Consider the following 22,607-nt stretch of genomic DNA (forward strand, 5'->3'; position numbering starts at 1 on the left):
ACAAGGACGAAGCACAATAACAAATCCTAAAACACACGATCTCTCTTATCAGCTTCGGTACACTTCACGTTTTAGGTCTTCATCCTTTTATAGACTTCAGCAGCGGTAGCATGTGCTTTAGGGTTGGCACGGGCTGAAGAAACAGATTGCAGTAACAGCAATTCAAAACGCAATCTTGATAGATTCGGTTTCTTATTGCACAAGAAAAGATAGAAACCAATCTTTCTCGACAGGTACTTGTTCCTCAAGTAACTCAAAAAACATATCTTCAATAAATCTTCAGAGGGCCCACAACAGAAACACAAGCTAAGGACTGATGCCCTAGCTTCACGAGGTCAGATGCCACGGTATCTGCTTCGACAATCGGTTGTTTTGACAAAATGCATGGCAACATGTTCCAACAGTTTTGAATCTTGTTTGGGTTATGCTTTGCTTTTATGGTGCCCTTTGATATTGATAGTTTTTGCTTTCATATAGCTTGGCCGCATGTGGCGTTTGGAGGCATCCAAGCTTTTTTCTCAGGGAATGATGTGCAATGGCCTGACAAAGAAAGGTAGATGGAAACTGTGAAATTAGCATTAACTAATTTCTGATTTTTTTATGAAATATCTTGTTCCACTGATATTGAAAATTTAATTGATTCTTGCTCTCTTGATTAAGTAATATTGATTTGAAGAGTGGAAAAACAAGCTCTTGAACATATTTTTGAGGTGCTGAGTTTGTCAACTGGTGGTCGCTTCATACAGTTCCTCATCATTAGAAGGGGAATTGATTCTAGCTAGGAGATACTACTCCGAGTAGCTTTTATGGGAGCTGAATTGATTCTGAAAGTTTTGAACATGAATCCAAATATACTATCACTTGAGTTCTTTACTTGAAATTGTAAACTGATGAGATTTTACAAATTGATTACAGCGCTACAATAAACATAACAAAATGTGATATCGGCTTACTGGCTTAATAATTGTACATATTAAATATTTGATAGGATAAGGGCTTAACATGTTTATATCCTATTATACTCTTTAGTCTCTCATTCATTATCATATTGTGCCCATAAAATGAGCTTTTAGAATCTAAAAGCACTCTAACAACCTCAGGAATATGTAAAGCAGACGCTTATGTTTTCATTTCGTAGATCATAACAACAACTATTAGACCCCAATTAACTGAAGAGTATTCAATATATACAATGAGCAGGGTAGCATGACCATAACTCATAGCAGTTCCTTTCCGACTCTATATTCCGATTGTCTTGTTAAGCAGCCAAAGGCAAAGAGCCATTTCAACAGGAAAAATGGAGTAAAGACAAGTTCTATCAAGCATGAATCCAAACACTGAGATTCCAGCTCTATTGTTCTCCATGTATGTCACTGCATTAAGAGGTAGTAAGTAAATCAGGATAAATTTAAAAACAATTTGACTAATGATTTGATTATAATAACAGTATTATAAATTCCAATTTACCTAGAGCCTGCCTCTTTTGAAATGAGATGTCATGTGTGTAAATTGGTAGCAATTTTGTGTTATCCAACTCATCCTCTTCATCTCCTTCCTCATCATCCATTATTCCCAAACTAGTATTGGAAACTGTAGTTTCTGTTGAATCTGTATGTGACTCTCCATCAATGTTGTCAAACGAGTTTATGGTGACATGGATATGCCACTTAGCTGCAAGGGCTGTGATGGATTGTGCTTTATGTGTAATCTTGGTTGCACTTCGCAAGAGTATGAAAAGTCCACTAAGCAGGGTGATAGAGACTATCTGCAACATTAAGGTGAACTTTTTCATTTTTTGAACTTTTACACCAATTTAGACCAGAATACTAAAAAATTAGAACTTTTATCACAGCCATAATAACTCATTCTAACTTTGACAATCTTAATTGTGTTCTATTAGTTATATATTGAGATATTGTAGTAATTGTTCTTCATATAATTTTTTAAAATTGTTGTATCAGTAATGGATGAAAGAAAGAGAAGGCTCACCGCAAGATTTCCAGCTTTGAGAACATTGACATCAGCGTGAGGTTTTGTAGCCATGAGCAGAAAATTGAACTGGATTGCTGTGACCAAAAGCAGAGAAGCCAAAATAAAACATCGAAAACGATGGCTGATGATCCGCAGATTTTTACTTATTCTTCGGTGCTCCGACAAAATGGACTCTACCTTAATTTCTCTTTGAAAAAGTGAAGCTAAATCATCTAGTCTGAGAATTTGCAGGTTACAGATGAGTCGAAAGAGGACACACACAAGGAAGAAAATGGAGGTTCGATAAAGCCAAGAACTCAGGTCCAATGCACATAGAATGATGCTGCTAGTGTATCTTTCACCATAAAATGGTATTTGGTGTAAACCTGAGACATACCACCATATCTTGTGAGCACATTGAATTAAGAAACAGGGAAGCCCCCAATGTAAGATGAGCTTCTTGGTGGCCTGCATAATAATAGAAACAAAAAGTCATTTTTTGTTGAGCAGAGTGTAAGTAATATTTGAATCTTCAGTTGCAGTGGTGTATTTTGGCAAATAACTTAGATATATTTACACTCAACTTTCTATTTCATATCAGTTTCACTCACTTTCACTTCTTATCTCATTCTTTTCTTAGTACATTACCTTTCAAATCTCACATTTTTCTCTCTTCTACTCCTATCTATCACTAGGTGTGAGTGGAAATAAAAACATAACCACTAAAAAAAATTTGACACATAATGATTGAATGACTGTCAAATATTTTTACACTTAAAGGACTTAACCTATATAGAGAATGCATAGTGAAGAGAAACACAAATTACCTGCATCTGTTGTTGAATCTTGAGGCTATCATGGTTAAGTTTATCAAGGAAGAGAAACGCGCTCCAACCATATTGACTATCCCATCTAGAGAGGCAGAGAAAGGAGAGTGTAGCTAACAAAGAGAGAGAAACCTGTGCCGGCATGTAGTATGGTCGTGTATGATCAGCATCGCATGTTGTGGGACAGTGAAGTAGGAAGTGTGACATAACCGGAAAAACAAAGGCCATTGAGAAGAACACCAACCAAGAGAAACAAGCTCTGTATACATTGGATTGATCCAAATAAACCCATCTCAGGTATGATACGAACGTTATTCGACGAATATTGGAGATTTTTCCTAATACCTCGTCGTGATCATGACTAGTAATTCCTTTTTCCATGCAACTTATGTTGTTGGAGCTGCAAGCATGAGAAGTGTTCACTTCATCATGAGCAACTTCACGATTTTCTTCTAGTACTTTAGCATTTTTGAAAAAGCAAGGGAGGAACAACATTCTCCTTGTCACGATTTTATTCACATATAATAAGTTTCAATATGTTTTATTCAAAATCGTTCAACCTGGTCCTTATTTATATAGTGATGTCGTTACTTAATTCTCCTAAGTCTTAAGAATATCCTAGAGCTATCGAGTATCGACCACTAGATATGAAAGTGGAATTATTGCATTCCAAATGCAGGTGGCCCTGCATTAATTGCCATCACTGCCACCAACTGGCTCCTGTATTCTGCCCTGGAAAGCCTCCCTTGTGTTTTGTGGTGGAACTTCATTGAGGGTACGTGCTGGAGATTTGGAGCTGAAGGGGATGTTGCTTAATAAATACCATTCCATTCCATCAACATCAAATACTTGAGTCTCTTCTGTTATGTGGTGGAAATTGCATTGAGGGTGTTGGAGACTTGGAGTTGAAGGAGATAGTGTTTCATAGCCTAGCAATGATATTTACTATTTAGGCATACAAATAGTACTGGACATCTAACAAGACATATCATTTTTCTCTTCTATCTCTTTCTTCTTATGGTATTCATTATATTATATATCACACACATTACTTTTCTTATTTTCTCACTCTAAGCGTCTGTTGATTGTCGGCACTATGCGAATTTCTAAATATTGTTTTCCTTAACAAATAAAATCACCGCATCAAATACTTGAGTGGGTACGTATTTCTTTCTAGAGAAAAAAATTCACTGAGAAAGAAAATAGTGTTTGATGTTCTCCTAGTGATAGTTCTCCCATCTTAAAAGAACATAATTTGTTCTCTTTTTGTGTTCATACACAAGCGTTGTAATTATTTCTTTTACTTAGTTAGAATATTTTTTTCTAGCGTTACCCATGGTTTTTTCCCTTATCTCTTAAGGGTTTACCAAGTAAAATATCGTGTTTAGTTACTACTCTCTCATCAAACTTTAGTTGTGTCAAACTATCCCGTTACTCTACTACTAACGAGAACATAGGAGATATGTATGCTTATTTTGATACACGTTTGCTTATTTTCATATATGGCATCACTTTATTTACATATCACTTTAGCAGCAGATAATGACACATAACAACAATATCAGCAATATGTGGAGCAGAGTCGTGTATGTTTTTGATTTCGTAAATCATAACAACAACTATTCGATCCCAATTAACTGAAGACTAAATATTTAATGAACAATCTACCAGGATCATATATAGTACTAGTAGTTCCTTGCCGACCTTATATACCTATTGTCTTGTTAAGCAGCCACAGGCAAAGAGCCATTTCAACTGGAAAAATGGAGTAAAGACAAGTTCTATCAAGCATGAATCCAAACACAGATATTCCTGCTCTGTTGTTCTCCATGTATATCACTGCATTAAAAGATAGAAAATCAGGACAAATTAAAACACAACTTGTCAAATGTTCCGATTAAAAAAAATAGAATGAATGCTAAAATTCGTTCTTGAAAGTTTAAATGTAGAGCAAGTTAGTCTCTAAAAAAAATAAATACACGCACACTCCTTGATTGTGTTAAATGTCGGTCATGGTGGTCCCTAACCGATATTTTATCTTATTGTAGGGACTAACTTGATTGACATTTGAATTATCAGGAGTTGTAGGAAGTGTTACTTTCTTCAAGGGACTAACTTGTCTGACGCTTACACAAAACGAAATTGAGCATTCACTCAAAGAAATAAGAGTATTAAATTCTCATTTACCTAGTGCTTGCCTCTTTTGGAATGAGATGTCATGTGTGTCGAGTGACAGCAATTTGGTATTATTTAACTCATCCTCTTCATCTTCTGCCTCATCATCTGTTAATCCCAAACTAGTATTGGGGACTCTAGTTCGTTTTGAAGTAGATACATGTGTTGTTGATGTCTCTCCATCAATGTTGTCTAACAAGTTTATGGTGGCATATATATGCCACTTAGCAGCAAGGGCTGTGATGGATTGTGCTTGATGTGTAATCTTGGTTGCGGTTCTCAAGAGTATGAAAAGTCCGCTTAGCAGGGTGATGGAGACTATCTGCAATATGGAACTCACCCTATAAGGAAACACTATATAAAAACGTAATTTTATTTAGCAACTTTTTTACTTTTTGAACTTTTACACCAATTTAGATAAGAGCACTACAAAAATTAGAAAAGTAGTGACTTTTTATGACAGCCATAATAACTCATTCTAAATATTGTGTTTTTATATTTAATTAAATCAAGATATCATAGTAATTTTTCTTCATGTAGTTTTTTAAAATGAGCGAGTGTTCAATTTCATCCTGAAAAGTGTAAGTGTCGGACAATTTAGTCTCTAGAAGAAGAAAATATCCCACTGTCCATAATTGTGTCAATGTTGGTTAGGTTTTAGGACTAACTTGACACCGACATTTGACACAATCAGAGACTACGAGAAGTAATTCTTTCTAGTGACTAATTTGTCAAGGCCTTACACTTTTGAGCATTCACTCTTATAAAAATTGTTGCATTTTGACATGTATCATATGGTGCTTCTCAGTTTGGTAGATATGAAAGAAAAAGAAGGTTCACCGCAAGATTTCCAGCTTTGAGAATATTAACATCAGCGTGAGGTTTTGTAGCCATGAGCAGAAAAATGAACTGAATTGCTGTCACCAAAAGCAGAGAAGCCAGAATAAAAAATCGAAAACGATGACTGATGATCCGCAGATTCTTTCTTATTCTTTGGTGCTCCAATAAGATGGACTCCACCTCAATTTCTCTTCGAAAAACTGAAGCCAGATCACCTAGTCTGAGAATTTGCAGGTAACATATGAGCCGAAAGAGGACACAGACCAGGAAGAAAATGGAGGTTCGATAAAGCCAAGACCAGAGGTCCAATGTGCAGAGAATGATGTTGCTGGTATACCTTTCACCATAATATGGTATTTGGTGTGAACCTGAGACATACCACCATATCTTATAAGCACAGGAAGCTAAGAAACAGGGAAGACCCCAACTTAAGATGTGCTTCTTGGTAGCCTGCATAATAGAAACAATGTCATTTTAGTTGAGCAATAGAGTGTCTGTCGCTTTTAGCCGCCGCAGAACTTTGCAGCGGTTACAAGGTACCGCTAAACTGCATGTCGACTGAATGTCCGCCAAAAACGTATGTGTACATTTAATTACTCAGAAGTAAAATGCAGTATTAATACTTTGTAATAATATTTTTCTTCAATAAATACTTATTCACACTACACACAGCTTTACGGTTGTTTATAACCGCTGTTAGTGTTTGCAGCGGTTTGAAACCAACACTAAACTATACGACTATTGAATGTCAAGTAAGATCATTACTTCAAGAGCAATGATAAATGGCTCGAATTTTTTTTTGACGAATTCAACGAAGTAGTGATAAAACCTGTAATATATGTTTGATAATACATGAGATTCAGCCTAGTGTGATTAAGTTCATTCAATCAGCCAATAAAAAGAGGGGAAAGCACAGAAACGAATTTCGTTTCGTGCCGCTGAGCATTTTCCTTACTTCAAAGATAATGTGTGCATAGAAAACAAACCTGCATCTGTTGTTCAATCTTGAGGCTTCCATCGTTTAGTTTATCAACGAAGAGAAACTCGCTCAATCCATATTTACGATCCCATCGAGCAAGGCAGAAGAAAGAGAGGGTAGATAACACAGATAGAGCAACCTGCGCCGGAATGTAGTATGGTCGTCTATGATCAGCGTCACAGGTTTTGGGACAATGAAATAGGAAGTGTAACATAATTGGTACAATGAAGGTTAAGGTGATGAACACAGACCAAGACAGAACAGCTTTGTACACATTGGATTGGTCCACGAAAACCCATCTCAGGTATGATCTAAATTTCCTGTTCCTCTGCTCCAAATGACTTCCTTTTTCCATTGAACTTATGTTATTGGAGCAAGCATGGGAAGCATTCACTTCATCAGAAACTTCACCATTTTCACCAACCATTATACTCAAAGCCTTTGGATTTTCATTTGTATTCATCATGAGTTCATTCTTATGGTACTGAATCCCATATCCAAGGATCTTTCTCTCACTCTGCCTCTGAGATTAGATGATACAGTATGGCACAAGATGAAGAGACTTATATATGGTTTGAGAGTCCCTTCATAATTTTACGTTCTTCTTTTTAGTTTTCACTTCACGTGTTTTTCATATTGTTGAAACTGTTTCCAAGAACAATTTTTAAAGGGTTAAGCATCATATTAGTCCCTGTCTTTGTGTCGCCGTCTGACCTAGGTCCCTCGCCGGAAAAATTATTGTAAATGGTCCTCATGTTTGGAAATTGTTTGGAGCGGATCCTCACCGGAGCCCGGAACTCCGGCGAGTGATGATTTAGATTGCTGACCGGGCCAAATAAGCTGACATGGATTTAAAAAAATAATAATAATAAAAATAAATTTCATGTCAGATTAATTAAACCTATTAAACAAAATTAAACCTATTAACATATCTAACCTTAATCAATTAACAAAATCAATTTCCCCCAAAAATAACTCCAATTCCCCCAAATTAACCCAAATCCTAAATCACCATCAAACACTTAAAACCCTAAAAGAAATCATCATCATGTTCGTTCCTCTTCTTCAGAAATCAGAACCCCATCCTCCACTACCTCCAAGGCACCCTGGCCTCCACCGATTCCATCTGAAGGCCCTTCCTTCATTCCCATCTCCCTTGACCAGCCCTTAAACAAACCCGAAGACTCCAGAGGATCGCGACTTCTACAGCGTACTCGTCGCCGCCACCAAGCGTGAGGAGGAGCCCCAGAGGGTCGATTCGCACCAGAGGAAGGATGGCCTCGTCGCCAAGAGTCGGTTAATGGGTGGCAACGACAGGGGTGGAGGGTTTGGGGATGATTTGAGGTACGACCCGAACCCTAAACCTAAGATGCACTTGAAGGGTTCTTGGTCCCAAGTGTGTTTCAGACGTGGATCTGAGCTTTAGAGATGAAAAGCTTCTAACTTTCTTCCTCATCAATCAGATTTTTCGAAGAATCTGCCGGTGTGGGGCTTTGTTTTTGTTGGGGCTGTTGTAACTTGCTTGTATTTGTGTTTTTCCCCTGCTTTTCCCTTAGTCTTTCTCTTGAGGTCTGATTCTGTGGGAGTGCAGTGCTTCTTCTTTTCTGGGTTTGTGAAGGTTTTTTTGGGTTTGTAATTGAGTGTTATTCTGGGTTTGTAAGATTCTAGGCCTGTTTATGAAGAAGGAGGAGGAGGTTGGAAAATGAAGGATGAGGGATGAAGGAGGTGATGGATGAAGGGACGAGGTTACTGGGTTGGGTTTGGATATTGGGTTTGTTTATGTGTAAATTGGAATGGATTTGCAGCAGCGTGGTGATTTTTGAGAAGGAAATATTCTTTAATTTATCAATTGATGATCGGCCATTGTTAATTTAAAATTGCTCTCTAATTTTATTGTCTGATCAATTCCCTGATGTTACGGTGAACTAATATGAAGCATCAAGTAGATTGGATTTGCAGCAGCTTGATGATTTTCCAAAAAAAAAAATTGTTTTGAAATCAACCCAAAAAGATGTTAACTATGTTTTGAATTTTTTTCCAGGTTTGTTTCTGGGAGAGATGTTAAATATGTTAAACATTAATTAATTTAGTGTTTCTTTTTTTGAAAGAATTAATTTAGTGTTAGTTTTGTTAATTTGTTGTATTTTTGTTAATTAAATTTAAATTTCTGATGTGTTATTTTTTATTTTATTTTTAAATTCCACGTAGGCCTTATTAACACAGTCAACTTGCCAAATCATCACTCGTCGGAGCTCCGGGCTCCGGCGAGGACCTACTCCAAACAATTTACAAAGAAGAGGACCTTTTCCAATAATTTTTCCGGGGAGGGACTTAGGTCAGACGACGACACAAAGACAGGGACTAATATGATGCTTAACCCATTTTTAAATTCATAAAATTGAGAAGGGAATAAAACAAGCCCTTTAAATTTTGGCTCCAAAAAATCAGAGAAGACATGGCTAAAATAATCAACCGGTAATTACAAAGCTGCAAATTTTAATTTGTTGATTGCAAAAATATGAGTCACTTTCTTCTAGTTTAGCATTTTTTGAAAAGGCAGGGGAGGAATATGTTGCTGGATCCCTTAAGTTTTGTTATACTCTTCCAACCACATTCTCCTTGTCACAATCTTATTCCACAAAATCAGGGTTTCTTTCTAGTGGCTCCATTTGGAAGTATCTGATGGAGCTGAGTCATTGGATTTTTCTTGTAATTGGGAGACTTGAATAACTTTAGGTTGTTGTCTTATCTAGTTTGATGGACAAGAATACTTTTATCATTGGGATGTCAACCTAGGTCCAGATGTTTAATCGATTTCAATTTTTGATGAGATTATACCACCAAACGTTAGTATCTCAAAGCACTCTAACTAGTGCAGGACTAAAAACATTCATTTTATCAAATATAATTAAAAATATCTAAATAATTAAAAATTGTCTTATGTTTAAGGACTAAAAAAATTCATTTAAACAAGTATCGTACTTAACAATTCTGTGAATATTACATGGATAATCAATCTAATGATCATAGCATATGAAAGAGTAAAGACCTAAGATTAAAAAAGAAGATTAAATTGCGGCAAGGTTTTAGCTATGTACCACCAAAAGCTGTTACTGGCCTTGCACTTCAGTGTGGAATGTTGTGTCATATAATTTGAGGATTTGCCTTGTCAATTAGTGGGAGATGCGGATACATCAACAACAATCTACCTGGATCATATATTAATATAGCAGCCAAAGGCAAAGAGCCAATTCAACAGCAAAAATGGAGTAGAGCCAAAGTCTATCAAGCATGAGTCCAAACACACAGATCCCTGCTCTATTGTTCTCCATGTATGTGACTGCATTATTTAAAAGATAGCAAATCAAGACAAAACACAATTTAATTGACTCATCAGTTGATAAGGACAAATACTAAATTCCCATTTACCTAGAGCCTTCCCTCTTAGGAATGAGACAGTATGTATTCAGAATGGGATAGCCTGACTTAGCCATTTGATGTAATTCAACTCATCCTCTGCATCACCCGTTAAACCCAAAGGAGTTACATCATGTGGTGTTGTTGGGGTCTCTCCATCATTGCTGTGATGGATTGTGCTTCGTGTGCGATCTTGGTTGACGTTCGCAAGAGTATGAAAAGTCCTCTCAGCAGGGTGATAGAAACTATGTGCAACATTAGTTGAACTCAATTTATTACTCTATTTGCAGTATCTATACTTGAAAATATTAAACAATCTCTGCAAAAGCACTGCGGAGCTAAGGAAACACGAATTCGGATCCTCTGCTGTCCTTGCAATCTCTACAACAGCAAAATGACAAGTGTATAAAAGTTTTGACCAATTTAACCTTTTGAGTCAATCTTAACCATTTAATATAAGAATCGCCAAAAAATTGCAGCTGAGAACTGCAGAGGATCCATGTTGAAGGAAACACACATGCTCCTAAATAATAGCCATGTGTCACAAGTATAAGAGTACAATAATAATTAGATGAATAATAACATTTTATGAGCTATAATAACTCATTTTAACTATGACAATCTTCAATGTGTTTATTCATTATATCTATGACACTGTATCATGTTAGTCTCTATTTGATAGATGAAAGAAAAAGAAGCTTCACCGCAAGCCCTCCAGCCTTGAGGACATTAACATCATGCATGAGGTTTTGTAGCCATAATAAGCAGAAAACTGAACTGGATTGCTGTCACCAAAAGCAGAGAAACCAAGATAAAACATAAAAAACGATGGCTAATGATCTGCAGATTACTTCTTACCCAGAAGATGAACCCTTCCTCAATTTTTCCGTAAACACCTGAAGCTAAATCACCTAGCCTGAGAATTTGCATGTGACAGACGAGTTGAAAGAGGACACACACCAGGAAGGAAATGTAGGCTCGATAAAGCCAAGAAGCTACAAGGTGATTATGTCAACAATGAAAAAGCCTATGATTAAGGTTTACAAGTTACAACTGTGTAGTCAAATATTCCACAAATGACATGCTGTTGAATTTTATTAGTAGTTGATGACATAATAAAAAATATTCAAATAAGCTGACAATGTGAGTGTATGTGATTTGACCAATGGATGCTTTAGTTTACAAATTAAATTACCATCATATCATATAGGAAAATAAAACTAACCACTATATTCGAATAATTATTCACAGTAATTTTTCGTTATAGTGTATGCAAGACTAATTATGAGTGACACCTCTGATTTCAGCGGCGCTTAACTAGTTAAACCTTAGATTTATGGTATGTTTGTGATGCAATGCTACTTTATTATTTGACCTGAGTTACTATATATACATGGTGGTGCTATGTGACAGTGTCATGTTTGATTTAAACTTCTATCTGTATTGAAGAATGTATTGCTGTACAGATGATGCATAATGCTGATTTAGTTTAGTGCAGCTAGGAGCTCCTGTTTCGGATCATATTTGCTGCGGTCAGTTTGAAATCATTGTGCATTTTCAGACAATGCAAATCGGATCACCTTACATTTTATCTGGTAAGCAATCTTCATTTTTCTGCAGTCTTGGTGTGTTAACCAAAGAACAAAATGGAAGGTGCTGGATCACTTGACTCCTTGCAAGGAGCCATATCAAATGGCGCCAGTGTGCATATCTTTGTAATACTTGCTATCAGTTCACTTCATCTTGTAGCAAAAGATCAACCAAACCAAGCCGCATACTAGACATTAGGTTAGTTCTACTTCGTCTTTCTCTTGATATTTGTGATATTTTAGCTACTCTTCATAAATTGTTTTACACATGTTAAATACTTGGAGCACTAATTGAAATTCTGAAAGGCTGAGTTATGAATATTTCCTAACTTTTTTAATAATTCAAACATATGTGATGCATAACTGTCAATTTCTCAAGATATGTAAAAATCTATTTCTTCACTAGTTAAGTTTATGGCCAAAGCATGAGAGATGACATTGGTGAGCTTGGGAAATAAAAATAAAGGCTAAATATATTTTTTCCACGAGCAAACCAAGCACCTCGAATAGTTCGTCATATAGTCCTCCGGGAAAAGGTGCAAGCTAGGTTACTGAAGCTTCTTCCCCTCTCCACTCAAGATCAGGTGGCTAATGTTTTCACCAAATCTCTATTTCAACGGTTTTTGGTGACTTTTCTTACCAAAATGAATATGATCATTTTTTGCCCTTCGGCTTGCAGAGTTATGAGAGCCGCCAATTTAGTTAGAAAGTTAAAGGCAGTTAGGATTCTGTTAGTTAGTTAGTTAGTTTGGTGTAGTTAGTAAGCTAGCATGGCAGCTAGTTCTGGTTGTGTCATAACCACGAAGCTTATGGAAAAAAGTAACTTGTGTATATAATTCTGGTACTAACTACTAAGCATATCACTCAAAACAATTGATTCTCATCTTTCTTCCCAATGTTATCACTCTTCAATTCTCTCAACTCAGCTAATTATTTTGTCTTATGCTTTCAAAAAAAAATTACAATTCGTAAATCATAATCAGAACCACTAGATCCAAATGAATTGGAGACTAATACGAACAAGGTACAGAGGAGGATCGCCGTGGTCCCTTTCTGTCTCTAAACAAAAACTGTTTTGTTAAGTAGCCAAAGAAAAAGAGCCGTTTGAATAGCAAAAATTGTCTGAAGCCAAGTTCTGTCAAGCATGAACCCAAACACCGAGATTCCTGCTCTGTTGTTCTCCATGTATGTAACTACATTAAAAGCTAGTAACTCAGGACTAAAACAATATGAGTAATGATTTGATTGAATAAAACACCAGTATTAAATTGCCACTTACCTAGAGCCTGCCTTGTATGGAAAGAGATGGTATGAGTATATACTGGTAGCAATTTGGTGTTATCGAACTCGTCATCTTCATCTCCCACCTCTTCATCTGGTAATCCCCAATTAACATTGGTAGCTATTGCTTGGGCTGAAGCTGTATCTGTTGTTTGTGTCTCACCATTAATGTTCTCAAACGAGTGTATGGCGGCACAAATATGCCACTTGGCAGCAAGGCCTATGACAGATTGTGCTTTATGTGTGATCTTAGTTGCGCTTCGCAAGAGTATGAGAAGTCCACTCAGCAGGGTGAAAGAGACTATCTGCAACATTGAATTCAACCTGTTTGTTACTTTCTATTTACACTGTCTATGCCTGAAAATATTTAACATTTTGAGCAAAAGGATAGCAGACCAAAGGAAGCACCGATACTTCGAAATAATAGTCATGTGTCATAATTGTCTTGGACACATTTGTATCAGATACTTCACAAAACTTCTAATTTTATTTTTCAACTTCATGTTTTTTTTAACTTTTTAACCTTTAAACCAATAAAGATAAGAATATCATAGCCATTATGCTTACAATAACTCATTCTAACTCTTAGAATCTTATTATTGTTTTTGAATTTAATGTTTATGTATAAATTACTAGTTGTATTATTGTCATTTTCCATCTTATGATTTTTAAAAATTTTCTTATGTCCTCTGTATCAACCTAGAATCTATGATCTCCGACAAGTATCATGTCTGTTCTTCATTAGAAAACTATTTCTTAAATGGAAGAAAAGAAGCTTTTACCGCAAGCTCTCCAGCCTTGAGGACATTAACATCAGCGTGAGGTTTTGTGGCCATAAGCAGAAAGCTGAACTGGCTTGCTGACACCAAAAGCATAGAAGCCAAAATGAAAGATCGAAAACGATGGCTGATGATCTGCAGATTCCTTTTTATTCTTTGGTGCTCCAATAAAATTGACTCCACCTCAGTTTTTCTCTGAAAAACTATTGCAAGCTCATCGAGTTTCAGTATTTGGAGGGAGCAAATGAGACGAAAGAGGACACACACCGCAAAGAAAATGGAGGTTCGATAAAGCCAAGACCACAACTCCAATGCACAAAGAATGATGCTGCTCGCGTGCATTTCACCATAATATGGTATTTGGGATGCACCTGAGACATACCACCATATCTTGTCAGCACAGGCAGCTAGAAAACAGGGAAGCCCCACACGTAAGATAAGCTTCATGGTTCCCTGCATAATAGAAACAAAAGTTTGTTTGTCAAACAAGACTATGATTTATATTTAGCTTTATCAGTTTTCTATTTACATGATTTTGAACATATAACCTCATCAAACTTATCCTAGCCTCTCAGGGCTAACTCAATCATGTAAACAAATAAAAAATTAATCACAATATCTTATAGAAATAGGAAATTAAAAATATGAGAGATTTTTCTTAGTGGTAGATAATATACTATAGTTTATAGAACTTCACCAACACACCAGAAAGAGATGAAAAGGGACAGGAAACAAAAAAGAAAATTAATAAAAACACAAACCTGCATTTGTTCTGCATATCCTCGTTGAATCTTGAGGTTTTCATTGCTTACTTTATCAAGGAAGAGAAACTTGCTCAAACCGTATTTACGATCCCATCGAGAGAGGCAGATGAAAGAGAGAGTTGCAAACACAGTGAGAGAAATCTGCACTGGTATGTGGTATGGTCGACGGTGATTAGCATCACAGGCGGTTCGACAATGAAGTAGGTATTGTGACATAACCGGTACAATGAAGGTCAAGGTGAAGAACACGGACCAAGAGAGAACAGATTTGTATATGTTGGATTGGACCACGAAAACCCATCTCAGGTATGATCTGAATTTCTTGCTCCTTTGCTCCAAATCGTGCTGAGCATCTTTTCCTGATATCTCATGGCTTCCTTTTTCCATACAACTTAAAATGTGGTTGCTGGAGTAAGTATCTGATGCCTTAGCTTCATCAGCTTTTTCTCTGCCCTTAATTTGTGCAGTGGATGGAACATTTACAATATCTCCATTGCCAAACTTTGGAACGTTACAATGCTTCTGCCAATAAAGAGTAATTGGCCAAAGATATATCAGAAAGAATTTGAGATCAAAACAGAGAAATTTTGGGCTATCGTTAGAGAAATTCCAATAAGCAGCTACAATAAAAACAGAATACAGAAAAGGCAACATACAGTAACTAGGAAATGATTGCTAGCCACTAACAAAAACAGGAAATGGCTATTAGATGAAAACTAAATTAGTCTCCAATGTTTAATTTCAAATTACTAATGTTTTGTGTTGAGAATATAATATGATATGAGAGCTTACTGCCATTATTAGTAAGGAGTTTGTTATGGTAATGAATCCAGAAGATAGTCTGTGTGCCTCTGAGAGTAAATGTTGAGAGTTTCTGCAAAAACAAAACCCTTTATAGGTGAGACTGTGGTGCTAACTCATAGAGGAAAGGTAATTAATTAATAACTTGAATGCCAAACAAAATATGAGTCTCTTACTTCAAGGTTAGCATTGTCAAAAGGCAGGGAAATAGGGAATGTAATGCCAAAATATGAGTCGTTTATTCTTGAGTTTTGTGCTGTTCCTCCCAGCAACATTCGCAGGTCTTAATCTTATTTCCACACTTTAGATATTCTTTCTAGTGGCTCTATATGCAATTTTTTTAAAATGTATTGTTGATTTGAAGTTATATTACAAGTTATGAATAGGTGTAATTTATCTTTCCGAGGTAAAAAAAAATCTCAAATTTTCATCTTTATCAAATTTGAATACATTTATATTTTCCTATTTTAAAAATCACTATTTAAGGGTAGTGTTAGTGAGTTTAACCAAGTTATGAAAAACTCTATTGTAATGATAATATGAGTTTATAAACTAATTATGACAAATTTAAAAGTTGAAATATCTATTTACAAAAAGTATAAATCTAAAGTTGTTTTATGATTTTTTCCCATCAATTCAAGTCGTTCAACCCTTTATATGATCCTGACATTATACAAGTTTAATAAAGTCCTACTATCCTTTACTAGAGAAACATTTTCCCCAAGTAATTGGAAATCTAAGAACTGGTGAGAGGTCAATATTCTTTATTCTATTTTTTAGTTTTTAATCCCGCCATATGTGAACTAATCTCCATATAAATTTCAATATAGGGCCTACTTTGTACTTATAGCCACAAGACGTTTTATACTCTTAGTAAAACACTGCTGGATTTTTTATATTACCCACTAACACGAATTTTATGTCCGTTACATGACAGAACAAGGAACTTATGTGCAATATTTGGAAAGAAAAAATCAAGCAGATGTTAAATAGCTGATATTTCTGAATAATTTATTAGCTCACTATTTCTATTATTTTTCTTGTGTTTTTTTAAGTTTTATCAACGGGTGGTTGGTTCAAGTGGTACATGTGATTCCTCTTAAGCAAGATCTCGGGTTTGAGTCTTGTAGATAAATGTACCCCTACCATAATGTGAATGTTTCCGACTCAAACATAATTGCCTCCAAATGAGGTGGTTGCAGGCTGTGGGAACCAAAGAATTTACAACCAATAACCACAATCAGAAGCGCAATTAAGCGAATTTAAACATCTAGTAGTTACTAATTTTAGAGCTTTAAAAGATGAAATAAAATTAGTTAGTAGCTCGTCAGACAATTTTATTTTAAAAAACTTAATAAGTGTTTAAATTATTATGTGGAGATCGAATATTTTAATTTACATTTAAATTACAATTTAGTATGATAAGATGTTAAATTTCAGACTATTTAGTTTATTGATATTAAACAAAAAAAGATGGGGAAATTAAATTTTCTTAGATCAAATCACGTGGAGAGGTTAATTCTTATATGCAATATATAACTAAAATTTATCATAGTTTGATTTAAGAAAGATAGTCTTCCTTTTAATATAGTTAATAGAGAATATACAAATCATGACAACCTTATGTTTCAATTACTTGAACCACCTGGTAATGCATTTTATGTTCTCAAAATATAATAGATTGTGTCAAAAGAATAGAAAGGACTAACTTGACATAAACATTTATCTAATATGTCAAACAAAGGAATTCTTGCAATCATTTAGAACCATCCATGGAAAGAAACAACACCTCACTGCTGAAGTTTTTGTGTTCTAATGTGAATACAACACAAAAGTTAGAATAATCTCTAAGAACTCGTGTGTAGAGTTTTACGTGCTGAGCTATTAGAAATTGTTGTTGCAAAGAACAAACAGGCAAGACCTAGAATAATAATGTGTCGTGCATAGCATTTTTTTTTTTTTTTTTTTGAACTCGTGCATAGCATTTTTACTTGGAGAGTATATGTGTTGCATAAATTTTTTAATTGAAAAGCTTCATATAGATCAATAGATATGATCACTATCATGAACATGAATTACCATTAGAAAATAATGGCTTCGTAACCAAAGGTTAACCCAAGCTATGAATTCAGAAAAGCAAATTAATAAAATATGTCACTGAAAAATGCTAGACACTATTTAATTGGTCAAAATCCATAGAGGGTCCCTAAATTATATGAGACTCAAACCCAATTTAATGGAACTTACATGAACTTTAACTAATTAAAGAAAGTATTAAGAAGAGAGTGTCAAAAAGAGTATTGGTAACGCTCATCTTGAAAACATGTAACTTGTCATAGTTCTAAATATAACTTAATGTAACATTAATTTATCGTGCATTTGAACAACTTAATTAAGCATTTATGATCATAAGCTTTAGGATCGCATAAGCGCTTATTCATAAGCTAATTTTAGAAGTTTATTGAAATAAGCTCTAAATAAGTTATAGGTATGTATAAGCGCTTAATCATAAGTTAATCTGAACGGTTTATGAAAATAAGCTTAAAACAGTTTATAGGGAAATCATTAGTTTACATAAGCTCTCTCGAACACTTACATAAAATGTGTATGTTATAAGATAAACTCAAATAAACTCTTCTAAACGAGACCTTAGCGTTAGAGAGGGATGAAAAGTTGAAAATCCCATTTATTTGTACTGTGCATGACAGGGAAGAGAGATTTAAAAAGTGAACCTTTAACCATTATCATCTCTACTCTTTTAGACATTTAATCAAACACATAGTATGCTTGATTCTGAGACACATACGCATAACCAATTCTAATAGTTACCCACTCTCATCTCTAATTTTTCACACATCTATTCGAATTTTACTCTCAATCAGCACACAAGAACTTACCTCAAGGATCAAAGAGCAATGCATGAGAGGCAGGTTCTGTAAAAGGGTAGAGGCTACCTTGAATGCCATGAGTGCATTTATCCTCATCAATGGAGAAGCAGCGATTCAGTGCCAGAGTTTCCCACCTAGCCAATCTTTAAGCAGTGAGACAGAGTCAGCAGCATGAGGTTGATCGAAGCTATTACTTGAATCTGCTGCAGTATGATTTGAAGCTCGAAATTTAGGGAGAATAGTGAAATTTGTAAATTTGGTAAATGCTGACATTTTAGCACTTTGAGAGATTGGATGATGCTACAAGTTTGGGGGTGACGAGGGGAAGAGAACAAAAGCAAAGCACGCAGTGATTGGCCAAATGTGAGAGAAAGTCAAAATTATTTTGAATAGAACGCTTGAAATGAATAGGAGGAGGCAAACGAGAAAAGTGTTCTTTATAAGTAACCTATAATTTCAGAGGTATACTTTGACCTATGGTGATGAAATAAGCCAAAGTCACCCAAACTTTTTTCCATAGGAAAAAATCTCACAATTTTATAGTTGTTTTCTATTTTTAAATTTTAAATTAAGAATAATTTACCATAAATGCCAAATGCCATGCTTTTTTGTGCTTTAACAATTTTTTTTGGTGCTCAAATGTCATGCTACTCAAAGAGTACAGAAAAAAGTAGTGTAGCTTAACGTAGTGTCTCATTCCCACTCTTTAGAGGAATGAGGTTCAGATTTGTGAATTCCAAACAACCTCATTGCCAGTCTTCTTATTACTCCATTTGACAGTAGAAGAGAGTCGCACCCTTTCCTCTAGCATCTTTACTGCATTCATAACATGTTTAGAAATTTGTTGAATTTTCATGTTGAAGCAAAAATAATTATGTGTGCAATTGTAGCTAGGGAGTAGCTTTTGTGAGGCATATTTAATTGAGGGGGTTCACCGCATATCCAAACACGCTATAAAGCAATATGATTGAGCTAATGATAAGAGTTTAGGTAGTTTGCATCAGAATATAAGTTAAACTCTTACTACCACCACTATACACTAAAAAAAACATCTACTACATTACTTAGCAAAGGAAGACTTTTGTTTTCAGTGAACTGCTGAACACATCATCAAACCATTCAGTAATTATTACAACAACATAGAGAGAAGGGGTAGATCAAAGAGTCCTTCCTACCCGAGGCCTATTGTGATAAGATTGAATACTGCAGTACTCATACTCAGCATAAATTCATGGTAAAAACTCTATACATTGTAATTTGTAAGTAATATTTATGGTATCCATTGATTCTAGGCCATCCTTACCTGATGTGAGGACTTGACTTGCTGAGTTGTAGATGATGCAGACACATTTCCAACAGTCTCAGCAATATGTGGAGCAAACGGGAATCATTTACATCTCATATATCATTACCAGATCTCTCAGATCCAAATGAACTGAATACTGGTAAACTATTCAAAATACGTACATATAACGCATATTGCACAAGGAAGGAGGATCACATCAAAGAAATTCATTTCTGTCTCTAAATCCCCACTGTCTTGTTAAGGAGCCAAAGGCAAAGAGCCAATTGAATAGCAAAAATGGAGTGGAGCCATGTTCTGTCAAGCATGAAGCCAAACACTGTGATTCCTGCTCTATTGTTCTCCATGTATGTCACTGCATTAAAAGATAGTAACTTAGGACAAAACTCAATTTGACTCATCATTTGATAAGGAAATATTATTAAGAAATTTCCATTTACCTAGAGCCTGCCTCTTATGGAACGAAATGGTATGTGCGTAAATTGGCAGCAATTTTGTGTTATCCAACTCATCCTCTTCATCTCCTACCTCGTCATCCGATGATCCCCAATTAATATGGGGAGCCATAGCTTGGGCTGAAGCTCTTTGTGTTGTTGGTGTCTCTCCATCAAGGTTGTCAAAAGTGTTTATGGTGGCACATATATGCCACTTAGCAGCAAGGCTTGTAATGGATTGTGCTTTATGTGTGATCTTAGTTGCACTTCGCAAGAGTATGAAAAGTCCACTCACCAAGGTGATGGAGACTAACTGCAACATTGGAATCACCCTATTACTTTCTACTATTTGGAGTATGACAATATCTAATAGCATGTTTGGATCAATTTCTCTTTCCTCAGAATCAATCCTGATAAACAGAAGCTACTCACATAACTTCTTCGTAGGATTGATTTTGAGTTTAAAATCAATCATAGAAGGATTTCCAAACATACTATAAGTAATGCTTGAACATAGTCAACATTTTGAACAGAAGAATAAAGAAAGAAGCTTTACCGCAAGCTCTCCAGCCTTGAGGATATCAACATCAGCACCGGTTCTTGTAGCCATGAGCAGAAAAATGAGCTGGCTAGCTGTCACCAAAAGCAAAGAAGCCAAGATGAAAGCTCGAAAACGATGGCTGATGACCCGAAGATTCCTTCTTATTTTTAGGTGTTCCAACAAGATTGTGCCCACCTCAGTTTCTCTCTGGAATACTGGAGCAAAGTCATCTAGTCTGAGTATTTGCAGGTAGCAGATAAGTCGAAAGAGGACACAAACCAAGAAGAAAATGGAGGTTCGGTAAAGCCAAGAACATAGCTCCAATGTGCCCAGAATGATGCTGCTCGCGTATATTTCACCATAATATGGTATTTGAGATGTACCGGAGGCGTACCACCATATCTTGTAGGCACATTCAGCTATGAAACATGGAAGCCCCCAACGCAAGATGAGATTCATGGTTCCCTGCATAATAGAAACAGAGTTATTCTGCTAAACATGAGAATAAGTTTGCTATTTCAGATAGAGTGGTAGGCTTTGACAGAGTCAAATGTTAATTGATGAGACTTGAAATTATTATCCAACAAATGACTTTCTTACTCAATGTCCTTTAATAAGAGTCAATGTTCTTTAACAAAAAGACAATCCAACAATGACCAAATAGTTGCTACGATTCTTAACAATAAGAGAAAGGGGAAAACTCATCAGAATTGGCAAAAGGGCATGATTTTGTTGACTTATAGACAGGACAAGTAAGGGAGCTTAGTTCTGCATTCCTTATACAGAAATCTACTTGTCCTGCTTCTATTTCTCATCTCTTAATCTTAGAAATTGGGTTAGGCCAAATACTGCCCCAAAAGTTAGTGCCAAAGGTGAGAATTGCTCTACCTTTTATAAGGACTTACTTGGTCATATCTCTAGTCCATGTGCATGGGACTTCTTAACACAATCAGAACTATATGAAATCCACATCTCTTGCATGTTGTTCTAAATATTATAAAACAGAAAACTTACTAGTTACTACCTTAGAATAGTAAGTGGAAAAAAGAGAAAGAGATATACAACACCACTGTTTGACTGTTTCCCTATTTCTATAGTAAGAATTATATGTAATTAAAACCATGTTTCATACTTTTCTTATTCTTTTTGGACATAGCTATAAGTCCATAACAAAGTAGCATTGTTTCCATCCCTAATCTTCCCCTATTTCCTGTTAAATTCATGAAAAATAGCCAGAGAAGAAAAAAGGAGAAAGATAATGTGACTTGTTTCAACTCATCAAGCTACAAAACATTAACAAGACAAACCTTCATCTGTTGTGCATATCCTCGCTGAATCCTGAGGCTTTCATCTCCAACTTTATCCAGGAAGAGAAACTTGCTCAAACCATACTTCCGATCCCAGCTAGAAAGGCTGATGAAGGAGAGGGTGGCGAACACGGTGAGCGAAATCTGCACCGGAATATGGTACGGTCGACTATGATCAGGGTCGCAGGTGGAAGGACAATAAAGCAGAAAGTGAGACAAAATGGGGACAACAAAAGCCAAGGTGAAGAAAACAGAACATGTGAAAACAGTTTTGCAAACGTTGGATTGATCAACGTAAACCCATCTGATGTATGATCTAATCTTCCTCAATTCAGCTTCATCGTTGAGCAAGTAGCTAGCGTTCTCCTCCTTGTTCACTTGCAGGAGAATCCCTCTGTCATCTTCCATAGCCTTTGAATTCTCCTCTGTTCGCCAGAATTTGAGATGAACAACACATATAAATTAATGTTGAAATTTTGAAGGTTGAGATTTATGGAGGTCACGATTTGAATAACGAAAACCCGTTTCACGGACAGACAGCTTGCATTACATTAGCATCATGTGTCAATGTTAAGCATTTAGTTTTTAATCTCTATGATTGATTGTCATGGTGGTATTTTATTTAATCTACGGTGTTAATCACCATCCTCCACGCCCACAAGCTCCTATCCACCCAAATGGGCTCCACATGGGTTCGCCAATTCAAAGCAA

The 22,607-nt window shown here is 35.8% G+C and overlaps 3 protein-coding genes across 4 annotated transcripts; all 3 read right to left on the bottom strand.

Annotated features, from left to right (window-relative positions):
• Nucleotides 1-831: 831 nt before the first annotated feature.
• Nucleotides 832-3,326, bottom strand: LOC130721942 (uncharacterized). The gene is made up of 4 exons (XM_057572529.1): nt 2,799-3,326; nt 1,990-2,439; nt 1,468-1,765; nt 832-1,373 (listed from the first exon to the last, which is right to left on the bottom strand). The coding sequence occupies exons 1-4, from the start codon at nt 3,291-3,293 to the stop codon at nt 1,240-1,242; spliced, it is 1,377 nt and encodes a 458-aa protein (XP_057428512.1). The 5' UTR covers nt 3,294-3,326; the 3' UTR covers nt 832-1,239.
• Nucleotides 3,327-10,807: 7,481 nt separating this feature from the next.
• Nucleotides 10,808-19,211, bottom strand: LOC130722615 (uncharacterized). Of its 2 annotated transcripts, none has more exons than XM_057573409.1 (6): nt 18,378-19,211; nt 15,415-15,496; nt 14,620-15,144; nt 13,862-14,311; nt 13,078-13,384; nt 10,808-12,991 (listed from the first exon to the last, which is right to left on the bottom strand). In XM_057573409.1, exons 1-6 carry the CDS (start codon nt 18,395-18,397, stop codon nt 12,858-12,860), a joined length of 1,518 nt encoding a protein of 505 aa, XP_057429392.1. In that variant the 5' UTR covers nt 18,398-19,211; the 3' UTR covers nt 10,808-12,857. The 2 variants fall into 2 exon arrangements, with proteins under 2 accessions (XP_057429392.1, XP_057429393.1); XM_057573410.1 differs by having other exon boundaries at nt 18,321-19,211.
• Nucleotides 19,212-19,351: 140 nt separating this feature from the next.
• Nucleotides 19,352-22,563, bottom strand: LOC130722616 (uncharacterized). The gene is made up of 4 exons (XM_057573411.1): nt 21,897-22,563; nt 20,605-21,054; nt 20,055-20,361; nt 19,352-19,969 (listed from the first exon to the last, which is right to left on the bottom strand). Exons 1-4 carry the CDS (start codon nt 22,302-22,304, stop codon nt 19,836-19,838), a joined length of 1,299 nt encoding a protein of 432 aa, XP_057429394.1. The 5' UTR covers nt 22,305-22,563; the 3' UTR covers nt 19,352-19,835.
• Between the last annotated feature and the right edge of the window lie 44 nt (nt 22,564-22,607).

The sequence above is a fragment of the Lotus japonicus genome, chromosome 6 (assembly GCF_012489685.1).
Source record: "Lotus japonicus ecotype B-129 chromosome 6, LjGifu_v1.2".
NCBI classification, from domain to species: domain Eukaryota; kingdom Viridiplantae; phylum Streptophyta; class Magnoliopsida; order Fabales; family Fabaceae; genus Lotus; species Lotus japonicus.